The sequence below is a fragment of the Salvelinus namaycush genome, chromosome 4 (assembly GCF_016432855.1).
Source record: "Salvelinus namaycush isolate Seneca chromosome 4, SaNama_1.0, whole genome shotgun sequence".
Taxonomy (NCBI): domain Eukaryota; kingdom Metazoa; phylum Chordata; class Actinopteri; order Salmoniformes; family Salmonidae; genus Salvelinus; species Salvelinus namaycush.
The window spans coordinates 40,590,042-40,613,167 of record NC_052310.1 but is presented as its reverse complement, the minus strand read 5'-3'; the positions used below and the strand labels follow the sequence as shown (position 1 = coordinate 40,613,167).

At 43.7% G+C, this 23,126-nt stretch overlaps 1 protein-coding gene across 2 annotated transcripts in view; it reads left to right on the top strand.

Moving 5' to 3' along the window:
• Nucleotides 1-239: 239 nt before the first annotated feature.
• Nucleotides 240-23,126, top strand: part of LOC120045614 (melanopsin-A-like) — a 75,415-nt gene continuing 52,528 nt past the window's right edge. The window contains exon 1 of one of the 2 annotated variants that reach the window (XM_038990519.1): nt 240-723. In XM_038990519.1, coding sequence (XP_038846447.1) covers nt 535-723 — 189 coding nt within the window. In that variant the 5' untranslated portion in view covers nt 240-534. The remainder of the gene's footprint in view (nt 724-23,126) is intronic. The other variant, XM_038990518.1, reaches the window with a different exon arrangement.

Sequence of the window (23,126 nt, the reverse complement as noted above, 5' to 3'; positions counted from 1 at the left end):
GTAGCCTATTAACTCTACCAACTGGTCTGGCACACCAACCACTCTCTTTAAAAGTAGCGTTCAACATAATGACTAATGTTAGTGCAGAGTGCTCTATTGCCCGACATTGTGAGAGCGCGTGCCATCATTACAGTACAGGGGTGGAGAGTGGCAACTCAGAGCGAGCACATGGAGAAAAGAGAGAGCATGTGCGGCTTTCTCACTTACGTAAATATATCCATGTACAAAAATGTGCTATTAGGGTTGCGTGGCTCGTGCGCAACCGCGTATGCAGCTCCATCCTCGTCTGCGATCGTCAAACTGTTTTATACCACTGTGTCTCACAGACTACCAATATCAAGACCATAACCAACGTAAACTGTTAGTCAACATTCATATCGAGAATTGATAACTCTCCAAAACAGATTCCCACTGTGGAGCTAAAGAGAAGTTATAATTTCCTGAGTGTATTTGCCTATTGCTGGAACACGGACCGGACAGCTTTCGGATTGTGTCAGTACTCCGGACTATTTTCTCTTTTCCCATCTACAACCCATGTCGAGTGGCCGGTCCGTCCTGGAGGGCACAGGAGGAGCTATGAACGGCGCCCTGCGCTCGGTTCGGAAGGGCATCTCGTGTCGCTTCCAGGACACGAACTGCACGCGCATCGTGGAGACGCTTTCCTCCTGGAATGACACGGTGGTCAATGAGTACCGGCTGGTGGATCTGCCTTCTGTCACCTCTGTAAGTGTTTCACCTGTGTATTCTGTCCCACGAAATGAAATAAATAGTCGAAGTAGCCTGATCATTCATGCAGGACATGCGTTTGGGTTGAGTGGTTTGCTTTGAGTATGGTTGTAAGAATTTGCTATGATTGCACATGCTGTTCCTCATGTCAAATCATTTATTTCAATGACTGATGCAGCTATAATTTCTGAATGTCATTGCCTTGTCTTGTTCAGGAATCTTTAACTAAGTAGATCAACAATTCAGATGGACATAGATATAAAAATAACGGATATTTTTGCATGATAGGCACATTAGGCCTACAGAAAATCTACTCTCAGCAAAAAAAGCCCTCTTGACAGCTGTTATGTAATGCATGAATACCATTCTTCTCTGGCTGCAGATCTGACATATCAAAAATGCTTATCCATTCACCCTGCAATACAGTGTTATGTTCTACAGAGCAAATCTGCCTAGAGAATGAAAAGTAAGCAAGATGTTCATTGCACTTAGAGTCAAATAGTATCATGTGCATCAAACATTCATGGTTTGGTTAGACTGTCCATCAATAATAACTTACAGCAATGATTCAGAATGGACTTACATTCTTCAGCCTTACTCTTTGTCTGTACTGTATAGTGCCTACCCAAGGCTATTGATTTGTCACCTATTTGCAAACCTTTATTAATGGCCGGTGTCCATGTTCCTATCTTTTGCTCTCTCTCTTTCTGCCGGTCTGTCTGTCTGTCCGTCTCTCTCTCTCTCTCTGTCCGTCTCTCTGTCTGTCGGTCTCGCTCTGTGTTTGTGTGTTTCATAGTTATTTGTGAGGTATTTAATGTAACTGTCTAGCTTGCATTCTCATCTGTCTTACTAAATTGTTCTTACAGAATGTTACCCACAGTGTAAATACTCATGCTGAGCTTTTTTATTAAAGGGTAAATGAGGTGCAGAGCCCTTTTGTTGGGTAAATATCACCTGCCACCTTTGATTAAATATCAGGATGTCTTTCTGTACATTCTGATGGCATTTCCCTGTTGTTGTTAGTCTGTCCCTGTCCATGAGTTGACACAGCTGTGAGGGATTGCATTCAGATAAGGGATGTCTGAGTATCACAATTAGACTGCACAACTTCAATCAGAACCATCCTGTCAGCATAGAAAGGTTTGAAACAAACTGAGTCTAATTCAAAATAATAATTTTAAAAATCCTGAATATTTGTGTTCTACTTTCATGCTGGATTTTGATGTGAATGTTTTCACTCAGTGATAGCTGACTCATTTGAGCTGCGCCCTCCTGCTGTCCCTCTCCTATCCCTATCTTAGTTCAACATACAGAATTGCATCAAATCGCTTCACAAATCGCTGCATTTCCAGATATTGTTTGTTGGTCCGTTCATTTTGGGGTTTATGGTTTTCATTTTTTCCACACGCACTCAAACCGCCGCCGTCAACTTTCGAGAGAGAAGTCTCCATGGTATACACAGACGCCGAGTGACTCGAGCATTGCAATACGTTGTTGGGTTTTGCATAGAAAGAGCACTTCATTGATATTGTGGAACAATAGCAGGACTGTCAGTTTGTGATTAGACGTGCACTTGGGAAAATGAACCAATCCATCTTCATTCCTGAAGGAAACGAGGCACTGCAGAAGGTAGACAATTTGTGCAATACAAAAAACATGAAATGTATATTAATAGACAGAAATGCATTCCGTATGTCCCATAGGCACTTGACATGCCTGATATCTCGTGGCACTTCTGCATCTGTAGCCAGACATAATGAGATTGCCAGAGGCTGTTGGAAAATGGGTTAGTGGCACTGTCTATTGTGTGTGATTCATATAAACATGAATAAAAAATATGAATCCACTTACACCAGAGTGACTAGGGTTGTTGATTCATAAAACAGGCCTTCCAGAGATTAAATTAAGCCAGTGTAATGCCAACCTCTGGAATGAAATGATCCAATCCTTTTAGTCACCTTGTGTTACAGTGCTTTAATGACACAGCTGAAGCAGCAGGTGGCACACTGCCTCCTCATAATGGCCGATGGTCACTGACCTTCAGATATGTTTTTTTTATTTAACTAGGCAAGTCAGTTATGAACAAATTCTGATTTATAATGACAGCATACCCCGGCCAAATCTGGACGACGCTGGGACAATTGCGAGCCGCCCTATGGGACTCCCAATCACAGCCAGGTGTGATACAGCATGGATTCATACCAGGGACTGTAGTGACGCCTCTTGCACTGAGACCGCTGCGCCACTTGACATGTAGTCCTGTGGCCTTTCCCCAAAACTCCTCTCTTAATCCCCAATAGCATATCTATCTGAAGAGTTGACAGGTGATTACTATAGCCCAACCGATATATTGGTTTACCGATATTATCGGCCGATATTGTCCTTGTAACACTATACTGGTATTGGCTCCTAATATCAGCCTCACGTGCCTTCTTCACACTCTAAATACTCAGTTAGCTGTTCCATTTAGTAATTAATTTAAGCATTACCCAAAACCCCGCCCGGTTGTTGTGTGGTATTTAAGCCTTTACATTTGAAAGACCATGATGACATGAGGAGCGGTCCAAAAAACGGCCTTAATTAAATCCCCATATCAACAGATGTTCCCACAGAGGAGGCACCGTGACTGTCTTCAGCACATCAATAACTCTGATGCTGGGGGCGTTGTGTTTACATGCAGGTAAACTGTCTCAATCGATTCTCCTCCACTGAGCTGTACACGCACACGACAGAAAAACCAATCGCCCAGGTAATCCAGCCAGAGGCCGTCAGCACGACAGAGGGGGAAAAAAGAGATCAATTCAGAAAACTCCCCAAGTTTACCATCAATCATTATATATGTATCGGAGGTGAAAGATCAATTCAGAAACAAAGGGGAAAAAAGTTCACAAAAGTCATGTACATCTCATCCCCAGCCATGTGTAGCCTGTTATACTATAAGCCTGGCAAGCAAAGCTAGTCAGGCTCTGGCTCACTGAGATTCTTATTTCTACACCACGCACAACCACTTCAAATGGAGGTTTGTCCAATTCAAATCTCCCTGATCAGAAGCATGGAGGTCCATCGAGAAATGGGATTGTGGAGATCTACATACGGACACTGTGTCCACAAAGTATCCTCCTCCTATAACCGATGATTAGCTTGTCAGACTGTGTCCCACACATTCTCAGCATGAAAGGTTGTGTGTATGAACATACAGTTGAAGTCGAAGTTTACATACACCTTAGCCAAATACATTTAAACTCAGTTTTCTACAATTCCTGACATTTCATCCTAGTAAAAATTGCCTGTGTTAGGTCAGTTAGGATCACCACTTTATTTTCAGAATGTGAAATGTTAGAATAATAGTAGAGAGAATGATTTATTTAAGCTTTTATTTCTCTCATCACATTCCTAGTGGGTCAGAAGTATACATACACTCAATTAGTATTTGGTAGCTTTGCCTTTAAATTGTTTAACTTGGGTCAAATATTTCTGGTAGCCTTCCACAAGCTTCCCACAATAAGTTGAATTTTGGCCCATTCCTCCTGACAGAGCTGGTGTAACTGAGTCAGGTTTGTAGGCCTCCTTGCTCGCACAAGCTTTTTCAGTTCTGCCCACACATTTTCTATAGGATTGAGGTCAGGACTTTGTGATGGCCACTCCAATACCTTGACTTTGTTGTCCTTAAGCCATTTTGCCACAACTTTGGAATTATGCTTGGTGTCATTGTCCATTTGGAAGACCCATTTGCGACCAAGCTTTAACTTCCTGACTGATGTCTTGAGATGTTGCTTAAATATATGCACATATTTTTCCCTCCCTCATGATGCCATCTATTTTGTGAAGTGCACCAGTCCCTCCTGCAGCAAAGCACCCCCACAACATGATGCTGCCACCCCCGTGCTTCACGGTTGGGATGGTGTTCTTCGGCTTGCAAGCCTCCCCCTTTTTCCTCCAAACATAACGATGGCCAACCACAGGCCAAACAGTTCTATTTTTGTTTCATCAGACCAGAGGACATTTCTCCAAAAAGTACAATCTTTGTCCTCATGTGCAGTTGCAAACCGTAGGTTGTTTTTTTTATGGCGGTTTTGGAGCAGTGGCTTCTTCCTTGCTGAACGGCCTTTCAGGTTATGTCGATATAGGACTCGTTTTACTGAGGATATAGATAATTTTGTACCTGTTTCCTCCAGCATCTTCACAAGGTCCTTTGTTGTTGTTCTGGGATTGATTTACACTTTTCGCACCAAAGTACGTTCATCTCTAGGAGACAGAACCCGTCTCCTTCCTGAGCGGTATGACGGCAGCGTGGTCCCATGGTGTTTATACTTGCGTACTATTGTTTGTACAGATGAACGTGGTACCTTCAGGCATTTGTAAATTGCTCCCAAGGATGACCCAGACTTGTGGAGGTCTATAATTCTTTTTCTGAGGGCTTAGCTAATTTCTTTTGATTTTCTCATGATGTCAAGCAAAGAGGCACTGAGTTTGAAGTTAGGCCTTCAAATACACCCACAGGTACACCTCCAATTGACTCAAATGATGTCAATTAGCCTCTAAAGGCATGAGAAGCTTCTAAAGGCATGACATAATTTTCTGGAATTTTCCAAGCTGTTTAAAGGCACAGTCAACTTAGTGTATGTAAACTTCTGACCCACTGGCATTGTGATACAGTGAATTATAAGTGAAATAATCTGCCTGTAAACAATTGTTGTAAAAATGACTTGTGTCATGCACAAAATAGATGTCCTAACCGACTTGCCAAAACTATAGTTTGTTAACAAGAAATTTGTGGAGTGGTTGAAAACGAGTTTTAATGACTCCAACCTAAGTATACGTAAACTTCTGACTTCAACTGTATACCTGTATGTCTTATCTCTATCAGAGTGTGTTTGTACAGCACTGAAAGAGGAGAGGGAGGATAGAGGCTCAGATGCTGATCGGACAGTCAGGCAGACAGGCAAACGTATCCACCCATAAATGGATCATGACTCTACAGCGACGGTCATCCTTCTGTATGTATCTCAGTGTTTAGAAATAGTTTTTTGAAGGTGCCTGTCATATGAAGTTGATAGAAATCCTAATCACGCTGTGTGGAGTGCCTGTCAGTGGGACTGTACCACGGTGGCTGTGTAATGATGATGTAACAACTGTTTAATAGCTGTGCAATAGGAACTCTTGGTTAGACTGTCTGATGGGTTAGGGCCGCTGTTTTATCACGCAACAGGCAAAACTCAACTAAAGAGAAAACAATTACTGCCTTGCCTCGGTCATTACAAATCACTCACTTGATTTGTGTTGATAATAATTAGGCCTACAGAAAAACAAGAAAAGAAATGTGATAGAGAATTGTTCCCATACCTCCCTCATGATTTTGAGCTGACTACTGCAGTAAGACTTGTCTGAAATGCATTGGAATTCACGTGTGGAGGAGGAGGAGGAGTTGGGGGAAGATTGGACAGTTATTAAACAATCTGTTTCCTTTGTGGAATAGGTGGCCTTGAAAACACAGTCTCCCACTGACTCTCACATGCCTCTCCCACTCATTACCACCCACCACGGCACTGATCGCTGGCTGTGATGGCGACAACTTGTAATTACTACTCTAAAGAGGGAGACCTTAACTGTCTCTGCTCCTAATTAACGGCAAATTAAATGAATTGACCTCATGTATGAGGATGGCAGGACTTCAGTAGCTTTCAAGCTGTCAATTCATGCAAATGGTAATCAGATATTGTTGGCATCAGCAAGTTTTCGAACGTAGCATTAGAGTCAGCACTGAATCAGTTATAATCGATATTACTTTATTATTAATTCCCTCAGGGACAATTATTAGGTCAGAGAGCACAAGAGCACAATTATATCCTCCACAAGCTAGACAGAAAGAGAGTTTGGACACACCTACTCATTCAAGGGTTTTTATTTATTTGTACTATTTTCTACATTGTAGAGTAATAGTGGAAGACGTCAAAACTATGAAGTAACACATATGGAATCATGTAGTAACCAAAGAAAGTGTTTAACAAATCAAAATATATTTGAGATTCTTCAAAGTAGCCACACTTTGCCTTGATGACAGCTTTGCACACTCTGGTATTGTACATTCGAACGGACAATTAGACTGTACAGGTGCATTAAAGGATGAAACGAGAAGGATTCCATGATGTAATTGATGCTGTTAGAAAATATTCAACTATAGAGACACAATGACCTAAATACTGTATACCCTGATGTATTTTGTAAGACTCAAGGGTTGACTGCCTTTTGCACGCACACACACAAACACAGGCGCACGCGCACACAGGCACACACAATCACACAACAAAAATCTCCCGTTACTGTGTGTGTGAGGCAGCAGTGTAGTCTGATCTCATGTTGGGAAGAAATCACGGCTGCTGCTCCACTAATGAAAAGAGAAAAGAGTCCCTGAGGATCTCAAAGTTACAACAGGAGTATTTTCATCCCCTTATAGAGGGATACTTTTTAATCAGCAAAACTATTCAGATATGATCAAACTCAACAAAACATTTTAATGAACCTCTGCAGAAAAGTGGTGCCAGGAAGGAACTCTTCAGTCAGTCAGACAGATCTCAGTTGGTCTTTAGTGGCACTATGACAGAAGTCCTCCTGGGCTATATGTAGTAAGCAAGCAATCTGAAGCATGTTCATTAGCCAGAATGTTTAAAAAGCTTTTGAGATTTCTTACTGTCGTTTGAGTGCTGTACCTTTGTGTTCGGAAATGGCAGCCCGGTTTTGGGGATAATGACCAGTGCTCCGATCTCTTTTCAAACCGTTAGCATCAGATTATGATCAGTATTGCACTGTGTATTAGTACCTAATGGTCTCATAGCTGACCTGCATGCACCTAAATATGGGCAGAGAGAATTTTACAGCTCAGAAAGCAAAGATATAAACAGGTGCCTTTTCAAAAACCATGTGGGGTATTTTCTTCAAAGTAGATTTTTTTCACGCTTGATGTATCACTGCTTATTTCTTCATTGAAAGGGCAAAGCTTTTACGTTTTTTTGTTCAGCCCTTCCTGTGATCCAGCGCACTTTGATATCATGCGGAAGAATACCCACATGGACTGAACCTCCTGGCTGGCCCAAATACATTTTTTGTTGAATCAGGGTGTCTTCCATAGAAAAACTTTTTTTTTTAATGTGTAGCCAGAGACAGTTAATATCATGAGAGTCATCTGTCGCATATAATAATATGAATGATGGAAACTGTCTCGGCTAAGTGAAATAAAAGGAAATGGAGAAATAAAGTGCTGGCCAGATGTGCATTTAAAAAAATATATTTCCTATTCATACCACGGCATTGTTGAAGACTTGTTTATAATTGGCTTGAAGGGCGTAATAAAGCGTGCATTGTTTCCCTATAACGAACAGCATATTTGCATGGTAGAATTCAATGGCTATAGTTCATTCTTACATGTTCTAAGTTTGAGCTGCTTTTGAAAGCAAAAGTCGAATTGAAAACATTTGTCACGATCGTTATAATGAGTGGACCAAAGCACAGCGTGATCTGGGTTCCACATCTTTTATTTCTAGGTGAAACTCACAGCAAAACAAAAAGCAATAAATCTCAAAACGAAACGTGAAGCTAACAATAGGGCTAACAGGCAACTATTCAGAGTCAAGATCCCACAAAGTACAAAGGGGAAATGGCTGCCTAAATATGATCCCCAATCAGAGACAACGATAAACAGCTGCCTCTGATTGGGAACCATACCAGGCCAACATAGAAATATAATTACCTAGATGACCCACACTAGTCACACCCCGACCTAACCAACATAGAGAATAAAAAGGCTCTCTATGGTCAGGGCCTGACAACATTATTGGCATTGTTGAGTTGTATTTTTGGGGAATTAAGTATCTTATTGGCTGCCAACCTCTCATCCAATACCTGTAAAAAAAAAAACACCCACAAATCTAGTTGTTTCAACTAACTAGTATAAAGTAACTGGTTCCACAGGTTGATTTTTTTGTTTACTCATCTTTTTGGTCCAAGTTTTATCTGAACGAAAACATTTAGTTGGCCCAAACTTGAGAAAACTTTAGCAAAAATTCAGTCAATTTAAAATGATGTGTTTGCTGAACTTGTCTCATGTGTGCGTTTAACTACAGTATGAATATTTATTTGGGTATTTTAAACAAAACAAAGGCTGTGCTACTGGTTACACACTCAGTGTTTTTCACATAGCGTATGTTCATTTATACAGTAATTATTATTCAACATGTCCTCACCTGTGATTTGAACTCTCAACCTCTTGACACATGGCATGCTGATACTCCTGCCACGCCACCATGTCTATGTCAGTTATCAGTTAATCTGAATATTCTCTCATCATTGATTTGATTGACTTATTTAAGCATTTTTTGGTTTAAGATACCTAATTATCTAATGTTAGTAGGGCATATTAATCTATTTTAATGGTACTCCTTAATCACTATGATAAATAAAATTGTTTTTCTTGAGTGTACTGTTAACAGAGTTGAGGTTCGACTTTGAAGTGCAAGGTGTGGCAATACAGATGAACTCCATTTGACAAGACATGGTGGTGCAGCAGGAAGACTGAAATGTTGTGAACTAACAGGTTCAGAGTTCAAATCCCTAGAGGAGGATGTTGAAGATGAATTACTGTATAAATGAACAGTCATCATGTGTGTCAAATATGTAAGTTGAAAACAGTGTATGTTAAAAGCACTCACTGTGCAACTCGTTTAAGGTAAGATGCACCAAAAAAAAATATTTTGTTGAATGACAATTTGAGCAAACACATCATTTTAGGTTGAGATTATTTTTGCACAAGTTTTCTCATGTTGGAGCTAACTTTGGGCGAACTAAACATTCTAAGTTCAGGTAACACTTTGACCAAGAAGTTGAATAAACAAAAAAAAGGCTGTGAAACCAATTGCTTAATAATATTGAGCTGAAACAACTATTTATTTTTATTTTTACAGTGCATAGTCATAATAGAAAACAAGTTGTCATACCCCTAGTAATCACTCCTGGTAAAATCATTCCAGCGGACTTATCCAAGGTGTCAGTGGATCAAATAGTGGTGTGATGACAGAGTAAGATTATTGACTGCCATAAAAGTTGAGATCTTCAGCTTAACATTAGCTCCGAGAGTTCAATGTGGAACCCATTGTTTTCTTTGAAAGTTGTGTAAGTTCGCTGGAGAAGCCCACACTATCCCAGACATATCTCCCTTATCACCCCTGACATATGCTGGTATTCTGTCCAGGACATGTCTTTCCATTATACCACCCTGTCTGACTGTCTGATGTAGCACCTCTGACTCTTCTTCCTGTTTGATCTGTGGACAGGCAAAGTTTGGGGGCTTTTATCTAAACCCAGTTCAAACACTTCTCCTAGTGGTTGTCAAACACTGCCACCTGGGGGATGCATCATAGACGGGTGTGGTTCATCTGAAGTTATCAAAGGAATTCAAGGTCTTTGTCTACAGAGCTAGTGGCCTTGGACTATTTATCCGGGTGTATTTGCGTGTGGGCCTTTATCATAATCGTTGTCCTCCTCCTCCTCCTCGTCATAACAATTGTCCTCTTCCTCTGCTCCCCCTCCTCCCCCTTCTCCCCCTGTTCTTCCTCCTCCTCTTCCTCTTTTTCCTCCTCCTCCTCATCCCCATCATTTTGTTTCACAATGTTCTTACCTGCGCCCCCTTCTCCCTGTTAGACTCTGTGAGAGTGGGGTAGTGTGAGACCACCATACATATGCGTACATTCCACTCAGTCTGAGGTGACTGAGACTTGAAATGACAGAGGGAGATTTCGCCTGGTCTTATTTATTCCATCACGCCTGTGTTGGTGGGGACATTTACCCCTGTTGATTTGTGTTCTCTCGCGGCGGCTTCAGAGCAGTCGAGCAGGAAGTTGACCCTGCAAGCCCTGCGCTACTAACTCAACCAAATGCTCTCTTCCTTAAAACCATTCCGGAGACACTCCGGATGGAGAAGGATTAAAAAACTGTGATGTTTGCGTATTGATTTTAATTTGTGAGAGGGAATAGGGAAACTGTCCTTCAAGTCTTTGAATCCAAACGGCTCTTCATTCGTATTGAAGCTCAGAGAAGTTCATTTAAATGTGCGACTCAGATGGCCAGTGAATGTGACAGTAATTATTCACAGTGGAGGAAAACGACTCCGGATAATTATTTGCAGAGTTAGTCTGCTTAGTGCTTTAAGGCTGGATAATCACTTAATAATAATTATGATTATCTTTTATCTTTTTTTCAGCCTTGCAGAGAAAAGGAAAAGGTTGAAAACAGTGTCATGGTCTAAATCGGGGGGTATAACTCTCCAGTGGTCTACAGTCACAGTCCTGCTAGTTTTTGTTTTCCCCTGGAGCCTAGTTGATGAATTCATGTCACTGACTGCACAAGTCAAAATTAGCCACTGATTAAAATGGCAAGAGCAGAAACCAACATGCACTACCCGGTTAACAACAAACACTCCCACAACTTTAGAGACGTTCCCTTAGAAGTCTCATTTGTTCATTACCTAAGATTTTTATAGGAATGTTGCAGTGATGTGCAAGGACTGTTTTCAAGAGACCATTCCCTTAATGTCAAATAGAACATACCTAGAATGTGGTTGCCATGTTCTCTGAATATAAGATATTAATGTCCTATAAACTTTTCATGGGAACCATGCAAGAACATTCACGTGTCCAATGACGTTTAAAACATAGGACGTTCTGTCATGGTCCCCTGGAGGTTTTGTCTAGTTCAAAGCTTGTTCCAAAGACATCCCTAAAGACGTTTTTAGGACGTCGCCTGATGGTCTTAAAGAAACGTTCTCCCCCCAAAAATGTGTTTACACACCACCCCTTGTTACTGTTGCCGAACCCATCAAGGTCATGATTGGTGAACCACTGATCCATTCACAGCTCTTTGTCTGTTACAAGATTAGGGACACACACAAACAATGCTTTTAACATACAGTGTTTTCCAATTACATACAATGAGCTCCAAAAGTATTGGGGCATTGTTTTGGTTTTGGCTCTGTACTCAAGCACTTTGGATTTGAAATTATACAATGATTATGAGGACGAAGTGCAGATTGTCAGCTTTCATTTGAAGGTATTTTCATCCATAACGAATGAACCGTTTAGAAATTACAGCACTCTTTGTACATAGTCCCATATTCCTAGCACACAATGATTACATCAAGCTTGTGACTCTACAGATTTTGTGGCCAATAGAAATTAATGGTAAATAATGTATTGTGTCATTTTGGAATCACCTTTTATTGTAAATAAGAATATAATGTTTCTAAACACTTCTACATTAATGTGGATGCTACCATGATTACAGATATTGATATTTGTGCGTCTAACTTTCTCACTCATCATTATTCACGATTCATTCAGGATTATCCATAATCATGATAGCATCCACATTTATGTAGTGTCACGCCTTCTCCCGCTCCTCCCCTCCGGCATTCGACGTCGCCTGTATACTAACCACCAGCCCTGGGATCCATCATTACGCACACCTGGCATCAATCATTACACACACCTGTACGTCATCATGAGGCACACTAGGACTCCATTACCTCACTTATTACCTCCCCTATATCTGGCACTCCCTTAAGTTCCTTCCCGAGTAAGTATTGATCCTGTGTTCATGCAAAGATGCTACTGTTATGTTGTCTCCTTCCATGTTTGTTGTTGTATTAAACGTTTCACCTGCTTCTCAACTCACAGCGTCTTCGTTACAGAATACTGACTCAAACCATGGAAGCAGCAGGAGAACAAAATATCTCCCAGATGGTCAATGAGCAGGGATACCTTCTACGTCAACACCAGGACCAGCTGGCACAACTGGGGACGGCTATGGGAGAGATTCTTCACAGTGTACAATGTCTTGAACATACCCGGGAGGCGTTGCCGTCAACTAGCGGAGGATACACTACAACCAGTCAAACCAGCACAACAGCCCATTCAGCAACCCGCTCAGGTCAGCGATGCCCGTTTGTCCCTCCCGGATAAATATGACGGCACCCCATCTATATGCCGTGGCTTCCTATTTCAGTGCTCCCTCTACTTTACGCACCAGAGGGGAGCCCCCACCACGAGAGGTCCAAGGTTGCCAAGGTGATTTCTCTGCTGACTGTGTGGGCTTTGGAATGGGTCATGGCCGTCTGGGAGAGAGGAGAGGAGGAGCTAGCTTCATATGAGGGGTTCATGGCTCTGTTCAAATGCATCTTAGATCATCCCCCGGAGGGCAGAGAGGGGGGTGATCGCTTACTCCAATTATGGCAGGGGACCAGATGGCTGCCGAGTACGTGCTTACCTTCCGGACAGTAGCAGCATCCAGCGGATGGAACGAGCCGGCGCTTTGCACGCTATTCCGAAGAGGTCTGCGCGAGGAGGTCCAGACAGAGGTTGTCGTCTCGACAGGCCAATTCTATCTGGATAACCTACTACGGGAGCGTCGGTACTCATCACTTCTCTCCCTCCCTCAGGGAACACTCTGGATCAGAGTCTGAACCCATGGAGGTAGGGCTCTCACACCTCCCCGTGGTGGAATGACGCAGACGGAGACAGCTGGGGCTCTGTCTGTATTGTGGTCAAGGAGGGCACCAGTTCCAGCGGTGTCCGGAACTTCCTAATAGGGGCTCCACAAGAGCAGATGGACGATCACGTGATCTTCCACCTCAGGGCAGGAGTGAGTATTCCCTCTTCCTCACTTTCTGCTAAATGCTTTTTGGTGTCCATCACACTAGTTGACTGTCCCTCATGTACTATGTCTACAGCGTTAGTGGATTCCGGTGCCGCGGGGAACTTTATTGACCAGACCCTTGCCTCCTCTCTTAACATCATCTCATACCCACTCTCCTCTCCTTTCCCAGTTCAAGCCCTTGATAATCGGCTACTAGGATCCGGAACCATCACACACATCACCCAACCACTCACCCTCACTGTGGAGCCCATTCATCACAAGATCATCCTCGGCCTCCCTTGGCTTCAACTCCATAATTCCACCAGCTCATGGTCGAGGATGAGAATCACACTGGTCACCCGAATGACGGAGGACCTGCTTCCCCATCCCCTGTGGTTCCATGTCGGTTGAGAGTCCTGTGCTTGCCCTTCAGCCTAACATCCTTGGGGGTATACCAGGACCTGCGGGAGGTATTCTCCAAAATACGCACCACCTGTCTTCCCCCTCATCGCCCCTGGGACAGTGCCATCGACCTGCTGGCAGGGTCTGTGCCTCTGCGCAGACGCATCTACCCTCTGTCGGTGGTTGAGACCCAGGCCATGGAGGATTACATCCAAGAGGCACTCCAACAAGGTTTCATCCGCACGTTCACTTCTCCTGCGTCGGCTGGTTTCTTCTTCGTGGACAAGAAGGATGGAGGGTTACGTCCATGTATTTATTACCGAGGACTCAATGAAATCACCACATAGTACCGTTACCCTCTCCCATTGGTGCCGGCAGCCATCAAACAGATCCGCGGGGCCCAGTTCTTTACCAAACTGGACCTGTGGAGTGCTTACAATCTTATGTGCATCCAGGAGAGGGATGAGTGGAAGACTGCGTTTAGCATGATGTCTGGTCACTACGAGTACTTGGTGATGCCATTTGGTTTAGCCAATGATCCGTCAGTGTTCCAGGCATTTGTTAACAAGGTTTTCAGGGACATGCTCGGACACCAGATGGTCGTGTATATCGATGACATCCTGGTCTACTCAGCTACCCTGAAGGATCACATCACTCATGTTCGAGCAGTCCTTGACGCCTCTTGGCTAACCACCTGTTCGTCAAGGCTGAAAAGTGCCAATTTCATCAGAAGCCTGTCTCCTTAGGCTACCCAATCAGCCCACAGGGAGTAAGGATGTACGACAAGAAGGTAGATGTGGTCAGGTCATGGCCAGTCCCAACCACCATAAAGGGTTACATCGGTTTTGGGAGTTTTCCAACTTCTACCGCCGTTTCATCAGGAACTTCAACTCCGTCGCCGCCCATCTCACCTCTTTCCTCAAGGGTGGGCCCTGTAGGCTGGTTTGGAGCCCAGCAGATGACGAGGCCTTCCATCTACTCAAGGGACGTTTCACCTCCACCTCATTGTCAAACACCCAGATCCCACGATATCCTTTGTGGTGGAGGTGGATGTGTCAGAGGTGGGCGTGGGGGCAGTTCTGTCTCAACAACAGGGTAAGCCATAGAAATTGTATCTGTGTGCATATTACTTTAAGAAATTGTCCCCTGCAGAGAGGAATTACGACGTCGGCGATCGAGAGCTCCTGGTGGTTTAGTTGGTGACCCTTTTCTTCACACGGTTCGACTTCACGCTGACCTATCACCCAGGTTCAAAGAACACCAAGGCTGATGCCTTGTCCTGTCTCTACGATTCGGAAGAGGGTCCTGTCCAGAGTGCACCTATAATTCCTTCCTCCCGAGTCGTAGCTCCAGTATTCTGGGACATAGATGTGGACATTCGCCAGACTTTGGAGAGGGAGCCCGCACCCCCTAACTGTCCTCCCGAGCGCATCTACATTCCCACGGGGATAAGGGTTTGGCTGCTGCCCGTTAGACTGAGGCCGATACTCGGAAGTGAGGCTGATTGTAACCCCCAGCTTCTCCATGAAGGTTCTCCACATCCGTGACTTGAATTGTGGGCCCACGGTCAGCGACAATGTCCTCCGGAAGACTATAGTGTCGGAATACTTGCTGGAACAGTGCCTCAGCGACCTGGAGGGCAGTAGGGAGACCAGAGAGAGGGAGAAAATGGCAGGAATTAGAAAATCTGTCCACAACAACCATAGTGGTGAAACCATCAGACGGAGGGAGATCCGTGATGAAATCTATGGACAGATGGGACCAAGGCCGCTGAGGCACGGGAAGGGGACAAAGTTTCTTTGCTGGAGCGTCCTGGGGAGATTTTGTTTGAGCAGAGACAGAGCATGAATTAACATAACTGGCGACGTCTTGTGCCAAGGTGGGCCACCAGTACTTAGCGGAGATGGATTGACTAGTGCGGGGGATACCTGGGTCTCCAGCATCGAGGGATGTGTGCGCCCAGGTCAACAGCTGACCCCTCACCTCCGTGGGAACGTAGATTCACTCAGGGGGACAGGTAGCAAGTGCGGGTTCCCTCTTCAGAGCCTGGCAGGTGTGCACATCTACGTACCAAAACACGAGGAAAACGATATGAGGGGACGGACTGATGGGCTGGAGGACACTCACAGGACTCTCAACTGACATGGAACCACAAGGTAAGGGAAATCAGGTCTTCCCAACATCCGGGTGCCCAGGCGGTGATTTCCATCCTTGACCAGGAGATGGTGAGGTCATGACGTTTGAGCCACGGGAGGATGACTTTATGTATGGAGGCAGTGATTATGAGGAAGGGAAGGCTTTCTTGGTGCATGGGTCCCATGGTGAGGGTGAGTGGTGCTGTGATGTGCGTTTTGGTGCCAGATCCCAATGGTTGTTTATCCAGGGCTCAGACCAGAGAAGGAGAGGAGAGCAGGTATGTGGTGATGTTCAGGGAGGAGACGAGGGACTGGTCAATAAAATTCCCTGCAGTGCCAGAGTCCACTAGAGCTGTGGAGAACACGGGGACAGCCAGCCAGTGAAATAGAAACCAGGAAGGGTTTGGTGGAAAACGATGATGAAGGAATACTCACGCCTACCCTGGAAGACGGATGATCATGGATGATCGGATGATCATCTAATGGACCTCAGGTTGGGACACACCAGACACCGCTGGAGCCACTGCCCCTCCTGACCACAATGGGGACAGAGCCCCAACTGTCTCCGATGGTGTCGCTCGGCCCCTACCTTCATGGGTTCAGGCTCTGACTCAGAACGGTCAACGAAGGAGGGAGAGAGGCGATGGGGCTACCGACGCTCCCGAAGCAGGTTATCCAGACGTATGGCCATCGCGATGAGGGCATCCAAGGATAGGTTGTTGTCTCGGCACGCCAACTCCATCTGGACCTCTTCGCACAATCCTCTTCTGATTTGGGTGAGAAGCCCCGGCTCATTTCATCTGCTGGACGCTGCCACTGTCCGAAAGGTGATCGCGTATTCCGTCACGGTCGGACACCCCTCTCTGCCCTCCGGGGGATGGTAGAAGACCCCTGAAGAGAGCCATGAACCACTCATAGGAACCCAGCTCCTCCTCTCCTCTCTCCCAGATGGCCGTGGCCCACTCCAACGCCCATTCGGTCAGCAGAGAAATAACCATTTCAACCTTGGACCCCTTGGACCCCTCACTGATGAGCGAAATGGAGCACTGGAGTAGGAAGCCACAACATTTCGATGGAGTTCCGTCATATTTGTCCGGGAGGCACAATCAGGCATCGCTGACCAGGACAGACTTGTGGTAGAGAATCTTCCGCTGTTTGGAGATGACGCCCCTTGAGTAATGTTGACACGTTGAATAACGCGGAGGACCTCATCCATAGCCATCCCCAGTTGTGCCAGCCGGTCGTGGTGTTGGGAAAATAAGTTTCCCGAACCATCTGGGAGATGTTCTGATTAACTGCTGCTTCCACAGCGCGGCAAGTCCGAGCCCGGCCCAAATCTATACCCAGTATCGAAGGCTTGGCTTGTCATTTAACATTTTGGTGTTTTGTAACATTTGTCTCTTTCCATTCATCAAATTGCCGCTGGACAGTTTGGATTAATTGATTTTATTACCCCAAAAAAATACATACACAAAGATTTATAAATGTGACCGGGATTGCACAATAAAGTCAGGGATTTATTTCCATTGTGGTCCCTATTTTTTACATAAATAAACTCAGCAAAAAAAGAAACAGCCCTTTTTCAGGATCCTGTCTTTCAAAGATAATTCGTAAAAATCCAAATAACTTCACAGATCTAAATTGTAAAGGGTTTAAACACTGTTTCCCATGCTTGTTCAATGAACCATAAACAATTCATGAACATGCACCTGTGGAACAGTCGTTAAGACACTAACAGCTTACAGACGGTGGGCAATTAAGGTCACAGTTATGAAAACTTAGGACACTAAAGAGGCCTTTCTACTGACTCTGAAAAACACCAAAAGAAAGATGCCCAGGGTCCCTGCTCATCTGCGTGAACATGCCTTAGGCATGCTGCAAGGAGGCATGAGGACTGCAGATGTGGCCAGGGCAATAAATTGCAATGTCCGTACTGTGAGACGCCTAAGACAGCGCTACAGGGAGACAGGATGGCCAGCTGATCGCTTCGCAGTGGTAGACCATGTGTAACAACACCTGCACATCACATCTGCGGGACAGGTACAGGATGGCAACAACAACTGCCCGAGTTACACCAGAAACGCACAATCCTTCCATCAGTGCTCAGACTGTCCGCAATAGGTTGAGAGAGGCTGGACTGAGGGCTTGTAGGCCTGTTGTAAGGCAGATCCTCACCAGACATCACCGGCAACTACGTTGCCTATGGGCACAAACCTACCGTCGCTGGACCAGACAGGACTGGTAAAAAGTGCTCTTCACTGACGAGTCGCGGTTTTGTCTCACCAGGGGTGATGGTCGGATTCACGTTTATCGTCGAAGAAATGAGCGTTACACCGAGGGCTGGAGCGGGATCGATTTGGAGGTGGAGGGTCCGTCATGCTCTGGGGCGGTGTGTCACAGCATCATCGGACTGAGCTTGTTGTCATTGCAGGCAATCTCAACGCTGTGCATTACAGGGAAGACATCCTCCTCCCTCATGTGGTACCCTTCCTGCAGGCTCATCCTGACATGACCCTCCAACATGACAATGCCACCAGCCATACTGCTCGTTCTGTGTGTGATTTCCTGCAAGACAGGAATGTCAGTGTTCTGCCATGGCCAGCGAAGAGCCCGGATCTCAATCCCATTGAGCACGTCTGGGACCTGTTGGATCGGAGGGTGAGGGCTAGGGCCATTCCCCCCAGAAATGTCCGGAAACTTACAGGTGCCTTGGTGGAAGAGTGGGGTAATATTTCACAGCAAGAACTGGCAAATCTGGTGCAATCCATGAGGAGGAGATGGACTGCAGTACTTAATGCAGCTGGTGGCCACACCAGATACTGACTGTTTGACCCCCCTTTGTTCAGAAACACATTATTCCATTTCTGTTAGTCACATGTCTGTGGAACTTGTTCAGTTCATGTCTCAGTTGTTGAATCTTATGTTCATACAAATATTTACACATGTTAAGTTTGCTGAAAATAAACGCAGTTGACAGTGATAGGACGTTTTTTTTTTTGCTGAGTTTACGTATACAATTACATAGATACAGAGACACAGACAAAAAATGCTCAACCTCCAGATGAGTATGAGGGGGGAGTTTAAGTACAAATCTTACAAGCTTGCTTGGCTGGTCTGTAGCTTATTCTTTAGATGTTTGAGACTGCTGGTGGATACCATGATGTACCGGCATAATCAATGTGACACTGGACTAGCACACTTGCCAGAGTCTTGTGCATGTCTATAGGTAGGTTTCCTTCCAATTGGCGACAGATTTTCATGTGAATATTCTAAAATCTGCATAAAAACAGTGTGTGCATTTCAGAGTTTCCTTTAGGAAAATTTGGCGCCGGACAAAGTGACCGTGAATATTAAAAATGTTAACTTTATTCCTTGGGTTTCCATGTGTAGCTTATGTCAACGTTTATAGCCTATTTTTTGGGGGGTGGTTTTAGGCAACTTTCATAAAGCAATAATTGTCCACCTCAAGATTCAGCTGTCAGAGATTTGAGCACTAAACGCATCAGGGCATTGCATGCATAGGCCTATAGACTTTGGTGTCCAATGTATGATGTTAATATAAAACGATAGTATACAGTATATTGCCTAAATAAAGAAGAGAAGCTTAGCCCCAGAGATATTTTTTAAAATCTTTATTTAACTAGGCAAGTCAGTTAAAAACAAATTCTTATTTTCAATAACAGCCTAGGAACAGTGGGTTAACTGCCTTATTCAGGGGTAGAAAGACAGATTTTTACCTTGTCAGCTCAGGGATTTGAGCTTGCAACCTTCCGGTTACTAGTGCAACGCTCAAACCACTAGGCTACCTGCCACCCCATATACAGATATGCCGGTGGCAGTTAGACATACAGGAGGCTAATTTGTTAATTTTCGTTCAGAATATTTAATATTAAGTTAAGCATTATATTATTAGACTATAGGAGTAACTCTGGTAGTCCTAAAACCTTCTTCCTCACCTCAAGTTCAACGATTGGAGTCAGTTGGAGCGCCGGTGCGCACTACCTTCATATCATAGGCCTGCAGTAGCTAAACAACACCAAACCTTCACAAAAGTTTCTAAACTTTATTAGGGTAATATCAAAAGTAAGTCAAGCCATTGTTTATAGAGAAAATATGAGCAGGCTATCATATTGGCCTACAGTTGGAACTTAATTTGGCCAAAGAAAATTGTTCAACAGAATGAAACAATACACTTGCAAACTTGTTTAACATTTCACAAAAGTTTTGAACAGGCTATATTGCTGCAATTACTAACAAAGGTAAGTGCCTACCATACCCAACAAATGACAGAAATAGGCACATTTTACAACAGACCTACTTATAACCTATTTTAAACTAAATACAGAGCACACAATTAAAAAGACAAATCAAATGTAATTTTGCTAATGAAAATGTCTCAACAGAATCAAACAAAACAGGTTTTGCATATTTAAGGAATTGATTTCAATTAATAAATAGGCTTGCAATAATAACAATGATATGCAATAATAATAATAATGATCAAATAAATTATTAAAAATAAATATATGTTTCAAAATTGCATCCTACCTGAATAGGGATTTGCAAAGTAGCCTGCATTTGGCATTTTAGTCCACTACAATATTAAAACTTGTATTAAATTTCCCTTGTAGGCTTTTCACAATAGGCATACTTTTTTCCCTATAACTTTTGCTTAACTGCAATGAAAAAGGCCTCCATCTTCACAATCAACAGTACCCTAGGCCAAGGTCTCTATCTCTCTCTCTCCTCAGCAGAAGGCGCACTTGCGCACAAGGCATGAGAGAATGATGCTGAAGCGCGAATTCGGGGTGTAGGCTATGATAGACAGCCTCTTCTGGACAATTTGTCCCACTACTTATCAGGCTTTTCTTTTCTTTTTTACCAAAAGCTGCCAATTAGGCCTCCTGGCTAAGGGAGTTGTGCACATAAACATTACTTTTGAGGTTAAATTCCCAAGTACCGAATAAAAAATGGGTTTCCATCGTTCCAAGTTAAATAGGTTTCCATTGCATTTTCAACTCTAAGCCTACTGATGGTTTTGTCACAAAAAAAATAGCATGTAGCAAATGTGCCAACTCTGGTATTGGTACATGCGCTCTAGCCAACAGCTTTCAGGTACAGCCTACCACATGATGAGATTATTATGGACAAAAGTGCAAGGTCATTTTTTGGGTCAAATGGCAGCCAAGCATCAATCATCATGTGACCAGAATAAGACCCTCGATATTTATTGAAAGGATCATCAACCTTATTACTGTGCACTTGCACCACCCTGTGAAGTTCATCATAATTTATTTAATCTGTAGCCTAATAAACTGCATGCTTTCTCATGATGTCTTGACATTTTTTAATCTGACACGTAGGCTACTTTACTCACATTAAGGCTACGTAGGCTACTTTTACTCACATGGAAACATTGTTAATCTCAAGCCATTTTGAGGATGCTGGAATTATATTTTGGATGAACATGTGCAGGCCTACAGGAGACTTTTGAAGTAGCCTAATCCGATGAAAACATTGTGACTGGTTGTGTTTCTGCCACATATAAAAGGTAATACATTTGAAAAGTTAAATGATAAATAATTAGGCTACATTGAAATTGTCGAGAGTACTGTAGATCAACAACTGATCCAAATCGAATGAAATATTCAAATCAGAGGGGTTTTGCGCCATTATTCAGATGACATTTTCACTACAGGCTAGATTAGAATTTTGAACTCACTTGAAACCAATAATTCAATTATTCATTGCATTGTGGTGTTGTAGGCTAGTCTAGGTAGGATAATTGTATTGTCCCAAACAAGATCAATAGGGGAGCTTTTTTGAGCTGTGTGTCATGTCTTTACTGTTATTTCATGCGCACGTGGCCTCTCCGCTACCTATCAGCTATTCCTATTTGTACTTATGTGTGGTATGATTGCTAATTAGCCTATTGCAGATCTGCACAAATGATCCACCTTGCACTATTGTCACTATGAATGGTGGACAGAGGGCAGGATGGACCGTTAGACTGGTAGACTATGCTGACCTGTGGTATAGTAAAAGTTAGCCCACGGAAAAGTACCAAAACACCTTGATTTAGGGGAGGAGCATGCAAGCAGATGAGTATATTTGGCGAGGATGGAAGAAATTATATAGTAAATCAACGAATGTAAACCAAGGAATAAAATGCACTACCCTCCACTGTGCCCAATAAAAAACCACACAACCCTCCTCAAAGCAAAAAAAAGTTTGTCAACTCTCCCCTATCCCAGTAAATTGCGATCTGTCCCTTTAACCTCAGAAAACTTGACACACGAATGCTCTTGTAATGTTCCCATGAAACGTGTCTAGAACATTAATATCTTATATTCTGAGAACATGGCAACCATGTTCTGTGTATGTTTGTTGTGATGTTGATGGAATATTCCCCTAACCCTTCAGAAAACTGGACATGAATGTTGTTGCAACGTCCCATGAAATGTGTCTAGAACATTAATATTGGAAATTCAGAGAACATGGTGACTACATTCTGGGTAAGTTCTGTTTGATATTAAGGGAATGTTCGCCTAACTCTAACGCCAAAACATGCTAAGTAAGTTCTCTGGAGTTTTTTGCTCACAAACAGCACCAGCCAAAAGTTTGGTCACACCTACTCATTCAAGGGGTTTTCTTTATTTTTTACTATTTTCTACATTGTAGAAAAATATATTTTATATTTGAGATTCTTCAAACTAGCCACCCTTTGCCTTGATGACAGCTTTGCACACTCTTGGTATTCTCTCATCCAGCTTCCTGAGGTAGTCACCTGGAATGCATTTCAGTTAACAGGTGTGCCTTCTTAAAAGTACATTTGTGGATGTTCTTTCCTTCTTAATGCGTTTGAGCCAATCATTTGTTGTCACGCCCTGATCTGCTTCACCTGTCCTTGTGCTTGTCTCCACCCCCCTCCAGGTGTCGCCCATCTTCCCAATTGTCCCCTGTGTATGTGTACATGTGTTCTCTGTCTGTTTGTTGCCAGTTCGTCTTGTTTGTTCAAGCTTACCAGAGGTTTTCCTGTCAGCGCCTAGCTTTTCCCAGCCTCTCTTTTCTCGTCCTCCTGGTTTTCGACCTTTACTGTCCGGACCCTGTACCAGCCCGCCTGACCTCTCTGTCTGACCTCTCTGCCTGTCCCTGAGCCTGCCTGCCGTCCTGTACCTTTGCTCC